The sequence below is a fragment of the Pteropus alecto genome, unplaced genomic scaffold (genome assembly GCF_000325575.1).
Source record: "Pteropus alecto unplaced genomic scaffold, ASM32557v1 scaffold5, whole genome shotgun sequence".
Classification (NCBI taxonomy): domain Eukaryota; kingdom Metazoa; phylum Chordata; class Mammalia; order Chiroptera; family Pteropodidae; genus Pteropus; species Pteropus alecto.
This window is the reverse complement of record NW_006441953.1, coordinates 2,167,212-2,178,318: the sequence shown is the minus strand read 5'-3', so window position 1 is coordinate 2,178,318 and position 11,107 is coordinate 2,167,212. Positions and strand designations below refer to the sequence as shown.

At 40.0% G+C, this 11,107-nt stretch overlaps 1 protein-coding gene across 2 annotated transcripts in view; it reads left to right on the top strand.

The window, feature by feature from the left end:
* The first annotated feature begins 413 nt into the window (after window positions 1-413).
* SLC39A8 (solute carrier family 39 member 8) overlaps window positions 414-11,107 on the top strand; it is a 72,564-nt gene continuing 61,870 nt past the window's right edge. The window contains exons 1-2 of one of the 2 annotated variants that reach the window (XM_025051852.1): window positions 414-594; window positions 1,409-1,883. In XM_025051852.1, the coding sequence (XP_024907620.1) occupies window positions 1,593-1,883 (291 nt within the window). In that variant the 5' untranslated portion in view covers window positions 414-594; window positions 1,409-1,592. Of the gene's footprint in view, window positions 595-910; window positions 969-1,408; window positions 1,884-11,107 lie in introns of those variants that run through there. The other variant, XM_006918873.3, reaches the window with a different exon arrangement.

Genomic DNA, 11,107 nt, shown 5'->3' with positions numbered 1-11,107 from the left:
CACCCCTTATATCTATCTAGGTTTTTCATGGGTGATGAGATTTTTTCCCCTTCCCCATCTCCTTGCCCTCGTCTGGACTTAGTGTATCCTTTAAAATGTGCCATTTAGGGTGCTGTGAACCTACTACATGAAAGGCAAGAACACTTTGAATTCTTCTTATTGTCCTTAGCCATGTAACAGTGAATCATGGTTTCACTTTATTTCTGGACGATTATATCCACCAGACACAACCTTTGTCCCCAAACACCGCATTCGCTTTGCGCAAACTTGATGACCTCACACATAAATCGGCTTTTCTTGAACCCTCATCTGAACAAGCAAACATTCGTTTTGATCTGAGGATATCCCGTGTGGCGTCAGGAAGGGCCGGATTGGGCAGTGCTGGCTAAGGGAGCCAGCCACCACGCTACAGGTTTCATTTCCCCTTTCTCCTCCGAGTTTAAGAACTAAAACAAAAAAGCAATTCCTGCTAATCTCTTAGACAATGCAAGCGGCTCCAGACTCTATTCTAGGAAGCCAGTTTTATCAAGGTAACAAGGAGTCCACCGAGAGCAGAAAGAAGGCTAGGGACACCGACACGGAGGTGGTATTGAGGTAATAATACCCAGGGGTGAGGGTGGGGAGCCGGCTGGACTGAGGCTGGGAGTGCGCAAAACAAGCGAAGAGCAAAAGCCAGCAGCCCTGCGCCCCGGCGTGGACGCGCACGGGAGTTCAGGCTGGGGGAGTGTGTCACCACGTGCTGCGAAGGCGGGGACAGGGTCCTCCTGTTATCTGTAAAGGGTGCAGGGCAGGATCTCGGAGTTTCACAACGGACTTGCGAGAGAGAGAGAGAGAGATAGAGAGAGAGAGAGAGAGAGAGAGAGAGAGAGAGAGAGAGACTCTTTCAAGTGGACACACACAGAGGGACACCAAGAGACAGAAACAATAGAAACAAACACAGAGAGACACCAAGAGACAGAAACAAACAGGTGAAGTGAGAGGTTAGCAGGCTACCGAGTCCTTCCTACTAGCTTGCCAAGAGCAGAGATCTGGGAGAGGGAGGGTACCATTTAGACGCTCAAACCCCAGGACCCCGAAGGGTCATTTCCTGTAGCTCCTTGGGGACTGCACGTCTCACTCCTTTTAAGTTTGCTCTGAGGGACTTCAGCAAAGACAGGAAGAGGAGGTGGGGTTCCACAGCTAGTGCGGTTTTAATTCTTCTTAAGAACTGGCAGTGGTTTGGGGCTTTATATCCGGGAGGAGCATGTGTCACCACACTGTACGCAAATCCTGGAACGTCTGCAAACTCGGCTCCGGGGCAGTTGGCTCAATGCCAAACCTGGCGTTCGAGGGCTCCGGCCACGGCAGCGCTCCCGGGGCCGACCCGCGGGTGGCCCGGTGGCCTTTATCTCTGTCCTCTTTATCTCAGGCTCTACAGGAGGCCCGGGGGCCCGTTCTGCCTATCGGTCTCCACCTCCGGCTGCACGGCCACTTCGATGTCCTGCAGGTCGCGGGCTGCTGCTCTTTCGAAGGCGGTGGAGGACCAGGGGCGCCCCGCGCCAGCGCTGACTAGGACCGGCGCCGACGCCTGACCTGCGCGCCCTTGGCCACGGATGCTGGTGCGCCCAGCGCGTCCTCGTGTGCTCCAGCCCGCTTGGGGCACGCGAGGGGCAGCCCCGGCCAGGATGGCCCGGGGCCGAGCGGTGGCCGGGCTCCTGCTGCTGGTGGCCGCCAGCCTCGGAGGGGCGGCGGCGGGGCCCGGGCTTGCCTTCAGCGAGGATGTGCTAAACGTGTTCGGCACGAATCAGAGCCTGTCGGTGGCGCAGCTGGGGCGCCTGCTCCAGCAGCTGGGAGCCGCCCCCGCGGAGGGCGCCCTGCAGCCCGGGCAACTGCACTTCAACCAGGTACGGCGCCGGCCTGGCGGCCCTTCTGTGCTTTGGCTGTCGGTAGACTTCTATTTGTACATGAACGCTATTTGTGTGGGAAAAGTGTGGGAGAAAGAATTTCGTTACGTTTTTCAAGTATGAGGCGGTAACTGATTGGTGGCACTTGATTTTTACTAGACCGGGCTCCTTAGCTGGGGTTAAAGAGCTGATGGCGTTGAGGGAGCTAAAAATTGCCTGATGAGCTGAGTGGTCAGACACGAGTGGTTATAAGATTTTATATAAAAGTTTATCAAGTGTTTGAGCGCGGGAAGCACCTTAAGAGATGCTTTTTAGGTAGGAATGGCATACTTAAATCTTCCCAGCAAAGTTAGTGGCTCGCACGCCGCACTTGTTAACAGTTCCTCCGTGATTACAACTGCCAATGAGATATAATGTAGTTCCGTCTTTCCTGTGTACGTTACATGAAGCATTTAGACCTGAAGGGACTTATTGTACAGAGAGCAATTAAGGTCAGTAAACTTAAAAAAAAAAAAAAAAGGATGATACAGATTCCTAGTTATTTACATAGTTCATATTCTATGATTATTTCTTAAAACTGTGAAGTGGACAAAGTGTGCTTTCCACATCTTCCCCAAAACTCCCTCCCCACTTTTAAAAAACTTTGTTCACTCAGTGCCCTGATTTTGTCCCCTTATGCTCTTGTTCCAGCGACAACTAATGATGAATAGCAGTATGCAGTATTTTCCATATTGTTCGTCTCTTCTGGGCGATGTTAATTTATGTTACAAAAAATTTTTGCAGTCCAAGATGTTTGAGAAATGCTCTATACTATTCTCTACTTTTGGGAATTTAGCATTTCCCAATGTATCTGACCTTAAATGACAGGGAAATTTTAATCAGATGAGCTGCTTGCTAAAAACATTATAAATAGGTTGGCATACTTTGTGTTAGATGTATCTTACCTGGGTTGAAACACACGCTACTCAAGAAGTAGAACTTTCTGATGCCATGGGGTATCAGAGCGTGACTTCCCTTTGAAAGGTTTTGGGGTCCACATATTCATGTTCTTTAGTAAACTATAGTTCCAGCTCTGGCATGGTTTAATTAATCATTTAGTTTAATGTCTAAGAAATGATACGTTGGAAAAACCAAAATTCCCACATATTATATCAATATTTTGGAAAATAAAACAACTTTCTAAGCATTTCCTGTCAAGTTGCAGTCTCTTCAAGTAGGAGGAACAGTTGAGCTGACTAAAGTATTTCTAGGTAGGAGTAGGGGTGGTCATATGCTTGGAAAGACGTTTGAAGACTTGACTTGCAGCTGCATATCTATAGCCCACACATTGTTTTGACTTAAATTATCTCCTTATCTTGCAGTGTCAAGAGGTGTTTAAAAATCATAAAGGAACAAAAGATCCCTGAGCCACCCCTAGGCAAAGGCACTGGAAAATATGCCTAAATAATTTAGGAAAATTGGTTAAGTTTATTAGCAATTTGATTCCCAGTTTATGAGTAAGTAGGATACCTCAACAGATAAATTATATCTATTTATATGTTGACACCTTGTTTCTGATTCTCTTGTTTGCGTGTTTAACTACCTTCATTATGGCCTCTGTGGGCATCAAAAAGACGAGAAGCCCGTAATTACTTTGGAAACAAAGGGAAACCAAGGAAAATTTATCACTTAATCAGTCCTAACAAACAATTATTTGATGTTCTAAAAAGTCCTGATGAAAACAGTCATCAAACAAAATGATGACAAAGGAACTACCATTCCAGAAGAATCTATTAATTTGCTAGTATTCATATCTGCTCCAGCAGAAAACCATCCCATTTGAAGGAAAATTTAGGACCATTAATATCTCCATACTTTAAAGAATACAACTCGAGTTTCCTCACCTGTAAAAAAGTGGAATAAATAACGTATGGGCCTACTGTGAGAAGCTTGATTTTCTGGCTTTGAAAAAGATTGAGAAAATAGAATGTATTTTTGTGGACCAGGGATTTATTGAATCTTTTGTGAGATCTGTTTACAAATGACCTTGTTCCCTTGGATGAGGTCTGTGATATTTCTTAAGTCAGCTTTTCTCAAGTCATAGACTACTATCCTCTGGAGGTTGGTTAGACATTTTGGAAGGTTTTCTAATATTTTTTTTCAGTATCCCTGAGTACTATTAAATTAACTTGTTGTTTTGAGAGACCAAAGTGACCTGAGTTCAAACTGGTGACAATAGAACAAGTGATTTTATTATTTTGCTTCTTATGGTTACTGAGGGTACAAAGAGCAGGTAGAAGAGATGACTCAAACAGTGAGAGGGTTGAGCTCTTTTAGTTCAGTGGGTCTTGCACATGACTTGGTGTAAATCTGATATGTGGCAAGGAGTTCCTAGAGTACATAGGGAAACTCCAACTGAATGCATACTTTGAGTGATTAATTTAGGGGATTTAAAAATGGCTTCAGTGCTACTTTTTGTTTATTCGGATATTTCTTTCTCATTCTCCAAATGTTCTTTTCTCTTTACATCCTTTTTAAAAACACCTTACCTCCAAGTTCTTATTGCAGACACTGATTAAATAGGTTGATAAAAAAAAAAATAGATCCTCATTCTGCAAATTATCACACTAAGCTGATTCAAAAAATCAGTCTCCCAGTCTAGGTTAGTGGGGGTGCTGGAGGTGTGGGAGTGGGTATGGTAGGTTGGCCTTTGAGTCAACCTTTGTTTCACACCATCACTCAACCTTACACCTTGCTTCTTTCTCTTAACTCTCTTTTTTCTTTTGATGTGTATATTGCAGCATATTTCCTGCACCTTTTTATTTTCCCTTTCACGTTTCTATCACCTGCTTGCCTGACCTTGTTTGTAAACCTCTTCTCGTAATTCATATTCAACCTAAAGCAATACTTGGAGTATGCCTATCTTCTTTCAAAACGCCTCCAGGAACTGTCTCTTGGTTGGTGAAGTCTAAACCTCCAGCCTGGCATTCAAGGCACTGCTTGCATCTCAAGTTTGACCCCGAGAAGTCAACCTATTTTTCCAGACCTAGCACTCATGAAACTAAATTATTTACTCTTCTGTGAATTCACTTTATACTTTTGTTCAACCACTTCTTGGCTTATTACACCCTGCCTTTTTCCAACTGGAATGACCTTCTTTTCCTCGAATTGCCCTATCAAAATCCTACATTTTAAAATGCCCAGTTAAACTCCTTCATAAAACCTCTTTAGGGCATCACAGCCAGCACTGTTATGCTGTTTTCTTTCTTTTTTGAATTCTTGAAATATTTTTTATTATGCTAATGATACTTAACTGTTTATGCATTCAACAAATATTTTGAATGACTACTGTGCTCTTAATTAGAGTGGCCATTTTAAAGACAAATCTGATCATATCACTCATCTCATAAAAACAATTACATTCCTTCAGGATAAACTTCAAACACTTTAGTGTGGCTTAAGCCCTTTTATAATCTGGTTCCCATATTTCTCAAGCCTTATCCTTTGCCACTAGTCCAGTCTTAACGGACTGCCCATAGTTCCTGGTTTTCCACCTACACCTGCTTACGTTTCAGGTATTGGCTTAGTTACTACTTTTTCTGAGGAGCCTTTCTTGATGTGCTCAAGGGTTTATTAGGATCCCCTTCTAGGTTATCCTATATGATCTGATGCCTGTGCAATCCTAACATTATACATTGCAATTATATTATAATATGTAATATAATATGTAATATAATTTTCCGTTTCTATGCCTGCAACCTCCTCCCTTCCTTAGCATCCTCCCCCCAATTTTAAACAAACTGAAAGGAATCACTTGACTTATCTCTCCATGGGCTAGTGTAGTGCCTGGTACGTAACATGTATTCATTATGTATTTTTTGAATGAGTGAGTGAAGCTTATTTAATATGAGAAAGATAATATGGGCCCTCACATAACTTTACAGTTTATTGGGAGAGATATGACATATGCATCTGTAACTATAATGCATGCTAGAATGATATTTTTAATTAAAGAATTATAAATGAAAGTAGAACAAAATCAGATTTGTGTTTTTAGAAAATTCATCTTCATGAGACTACGGAAAGTGTTGGAGTGGGTCAGGACAGGAGTTAAGGAGGAAACTGAAGTGGTTTGCATAAAATATAATGATTGCTCGAACCTAGAGACAGTCTGGAGGTAGCATCGGCTCTGCCTCCTTTTGGAAGAGTAAGCGTTGCTGAAGAGTAGGCAAAAAAGCTCCAAAGATAAACATTTTTTGCTCTAATCTTTTGCCTGTTGTGGTGACTTATTGGTTTCTGACCCAATGATGCCAGAGGGAGAGGCAGAGAGGTACCTCTTGGTTTGCCTTAATGGATGACCAGGCTAATGGTGTGTAGAAAACAGAAGTGTGTGAGTGTGTGTGTGTAGTCATTACATACACACTGTATGCATAACTTGTTTTCATCTACTGTGTTTTTTCCTGGGGTGAGGGTAATGGTAAATTAGATGATGGAGGTTCTGGGAAGCTCTGACGGAAAAGAGAAAGAGCACCTGGTTGTTTTTTGTTTTTTTAACCTTTATGTTCTGAGAAATGGTGGGGGTTTACTTTCTATGAATGCCTTTCAGCCTTGTTCAGATGAGAAACTGGAAAAGTGGACAGAAAGGCAGGACAGAAGAGCAAGGTTGCCCTTAGGTCTCTGGTCATTTTTTCTCCAAGACAATGGACCTATTCTGATCTATTATTATCACTCTCATTTAATTTGACTGTGTACAGTGCGATCATTGTTTTCAAGGGTTTGGAGAAAATAAGGGATTTTCATAATTCATTTGACCATGATGTTGTTCGATGGTGGAGCAAAGGTGTAATAGCCACCATAGCGAGAAGGTACCTTCAGATCAAAGTTGCCAGGCAAAGCAGGCAACTCTGTAGAATATAACAGAATTGATTATAGGGTAATTTATTTACGGGAAGATTGGATCAGAAGGGAAAAAAACGACCTAGTAGTCTGAGTAGATTATTCTCTGCTAACAGACCCTTGATACAGTACTTTTTTATACTATAACTTGGGTACTAATGATTAATAAGACAATGGGACAAATAATGCGGTAGTGCCAGGGCCATACCTCCTGATGACCTTATAAGAGATGATTGCTTATAATCAATACTCTTACCAGTTTGATACTTATCTCGATTGTCATACCTACCATTCCAGCTGTTACTAACAAAAATAGTAATGGCTTTATTTTAAGGGACACGGATAACTGTCAGCTAGAAAGCTCTGATATGCTTGCTAAGGACAGTGAGGTTGGTCAAAGGCCACAGCATGAAACTTAAAAATGAAATGAAATCCGGGATACAGAGATAGCATTGGTTTTGTTCACATCTACATCTGTACAGATGTCAAGAGCTCAGTTTGCCTGACGTCAGGTATGATTGGGATCTGTATGGGAAAATGCCCTTCTTTCCTCCTGTATCTAAATTCCAAAGTTGCACCTTTACCCACTACCCAAAGAGTATATAATATATATAATTGTATATAATATAAATTATTATAGTTAGGAATTATTGGTCTTTTACTATGTCACATAACTCTTTTAACCAGTTTATTTGTATTATCACATTTTACATCCACAACAATCTTATGATAAAGGTACCATTATTATTTTCAGTTTATACATGAGAAAAATATGGTTCAGAGAGGTTAAGTAACTTGGCCAGTGTCACACAGTAAATGGTAGAACCTCAGGCAATCTTAAACAGGAGTGTGGTAGTTACGTACACATTGTGTGAATAGCTTGTTGTCATCTATTGTACTTTTTCCTGCGGTAGGGGTAATAGTGGATTAGTTGAGGGAGGGTCTGGGAAGCACTGACCAGGGATGGAGGAGAGAAAGAGCACCTGGTGTTTTTTTTTTTCTTAAACTTTATGTTATCAGAAATGGATTTTTTGAATTATAGCCTGAAAAATTATACTCTTTCTAACCAGAGTAACTATTACCATAGATTTTGAACTATGGATAGAAGTTATTAATCATCAGCCACTTATCTAGATTCATCGCTTAGTCACGTTAAGGGAACAATGCTAAGACTACAGAAACTACGATGATGATAGGCTCCTGTCCTCAGAGAGCTTATAGTTTAATTAAGAAATATGATGGAAACCTGTGAGAAGTATGCCACACAAGGCAAAAATGCTGTAGTTAAGTAATCACTGAAACAAATATTATAAGGCATATCACAAGGATGTATGTGATTAATTGTTCAATGAATACTGTTGATAGCAGGTGCTCTGCTAGTTTAGAAGGGGAAGGAGTCCCTTTGGGAATGCTCACGGAGGAGTTCCAAATCAGTCAGTGCTCCTTTTGGAGAAGTTTGCTTATCTGGTTTGTTTTTTAAAATATTTATTGATTAAACATCTGCCTGTATCAAATGTATCTCTACTATTAATCACAAGATGGATTTCCTTGTGAGTTACATGAATTCTATACTTTAGAATAAAATTTTCTTTTCTTTTACTTTTTATATAATGACTTTTTTTCAGTAAAACTATTTTGGCAACAATAGTTTCGTAATTCTGAGTTTCTAAAGTTTTCCCGGAGAAAGGCATATTAATCAACTTGTTATTCTACGGATAGACTTTGGATATGAGAGAAAACACCTATATGCAGTGTTAAAACATTCAGTCCTGTTCTCCCTTTTATCTTAGAAATATTCCATCAATGAATTCACTCTCTCTCCTGGCAGTTAAGAGTGTAAATTCTCCTTTATCACCTTATAAAGCAACCTCGTTGCTGACTGCACAGCACTGGACAGTGGTCTGTGCGTGGGTGACAGGGAATGAGTTGCAGTGATAAGGGATGAGTAGGTGTGCAGAGTAACAGAATTACGAACTGTAGGCAAGTCAGCTCTGCTAGGTGGGAATTTGAGCTCTCGACACAGTTACTATGAAGGCAGAGGTAAACTTTTCCCCTTAATTGAGTTAGGTCTTCATTCCTCTCTGGGGATGCTCCAAGTAGAGTAGCTGGGTGAGAGATGTGCCGTTTTTATGCTGTCCGTGGTTTACGCCATGTTCCTGTTTCCTCATGAAGTCTCTGCCCCTCACCATCTCCCTATCCCAAGATAGGGAGATGGTGAGGGGCAGAGACTTCATTTCTCTGTCATAAAACCCATTGCTTTTCAACTATGACTGTAGTTCAAAGAGTTTTTCTTTAAATTTAATGTACATTTGAATCCCTTATGTTATCAATATCTTATCAATATCAGTAGGGGTTAGGGGAGAGAAATAAGGATATAAATAGGAATAAAAAATAAGACCTGAAGTTGAGAAGGACTGACATTCCTCAGGGAAAGAAAAATGCAGCCCCTTACTGAAAGCAACTTAATGTGGTCGGTAATAGGAGTTTGCGACTTACTTGTACTCAGAGTGGCATTTTCTCAAGGGACTGTCCATATTACTAAATGCAAACAGCTAATATTAGGATCATTTACAGTGCAATTTATTAAAAATAAGAATGTTACTAAACTCTAGACAACCTAAGAAACTATGTAGTTTTCAGAGAGTTGTACTATTTCCAACTTCAGATAACAGTAGATTCCTGTTTGTAACTGAAACTAATTTATTCTCAAACTACTCCTAGTTGTCTGTTTCTGGAGTCAAATGAGTTCATTACGTCTTGAGATTTATTTTATAAAGAAATGAATCTGTCATTGAATTACTTTTGTGATTATGGGATTTGGAAGTGTAGAAAATCTTCAGAATGGAGCCTTTTTGAATTTGGTTTCTGTCTCTTTCCAAAAAACTTCTGTCGTCTTTCTTGGGCTGAAGTTTAAGGAGAATGAAAACAAAAATCTGTGAATCCAGATCAAAGGTGTTTTTAAAATTCTGTGTCATTTGAATTATTAACTAAGCTAGAAGAACACAGAAGGTGGGAGGGAAACAAAAACTTTCTTTTGGCCCCCACTGAAGAGATGATTCACAGCCCAGGCAGGACAGAGAGGGACTGCAGGAGATTTCATCACGCTACTCAGAATGGTGCACAATCTAAAAATTATGAATTGTTTATTTTTGGAATTTTCCATTTAATATTTTAGTAGTTTTATGCCTTCCGAATTCAAATATTTAACATCTTGACTTCTTCATAGCTAACTGAATACTTAGAGAGGGGGAAAAAAAACCCAAAGAAACCCAAATGAGCATTGCTTAGGCCCCTAAGGGTTTAGTTTTATGGACCTAATTTAAAAATAACCCAGAGTTATCATTGATCTATTTGGTGAACTCTTTAGCTCTCTAACTATAGTAGAGAATACAACATAATGGTTAACAATTTGGCTTTTGGAATCAAACAGACCTGGGATGAAATTCTAATTCTGTCACTTATTAGCTGGAGAATCATAGCGAGTGACTTAATCTCCGTAATCCTTAAGTTTTACATGTGTGAATTGAAAAAATGAACCTTACTCATAGGATAGTTATTTGAACTAAAAAAATAAGAACAATAATAACATTTACTAAGCATTTACTATATTTTAGGCACATATATTTAGTTCATTACATGTAGTAATTCAAATAAATAAGATATTTTTTATTGTATTACTTCAAGTAATAAATAACAAATAACAAATGAGAAAAGGTGTGTAAAATATTTAATATCATGCCTGGCTCAAATCATATGTCCAATGCTTGGTTATTATCATTATATTATTGTGTTACTTGATACAGCTTTACCGTTCTTAGCAGAATTGTCTAAGATTTGAGCACTTATGGGTGAGGCAATTCGTAGAGGAAAGCACTGCTATAAAATGACAGCTAGGATTAATGAAATAAAAAGTTCAAAGAAAAATATGTCAGCCCAGTGACTTTGGTTTTACTCTTAGTTTCCATGGTGACTCTGACCTTGAGAAAGGCTTTACCATTTGCCTCCATTTTCCTTTCATCAAACACTAGTAATAGATTTTTGAAAATGTAAACTTTAAGTGTGGAGACTAATGAAATAATTTGGTTATTACAATATATATTGAAATTATGAACATTCCTTCTCCTCCACAGGACTTCTGAGGCCGTATTTAGGAATTAGCTCTGTTTTTGTCCAAAATTTACATCACTACTGAAATGTGAATGGCTGGGAGTTTATATGATACCTCTAGAAATAAATATAACTGTGGGTTTAAATTTAGACTTAATTCAGGACTTCTGTATGGGATTTGCTAGCTGAAAGAACCCAGGGCCCTCCATGCTGACCTGACCTTGTCAGTTGATAAAGCAAGT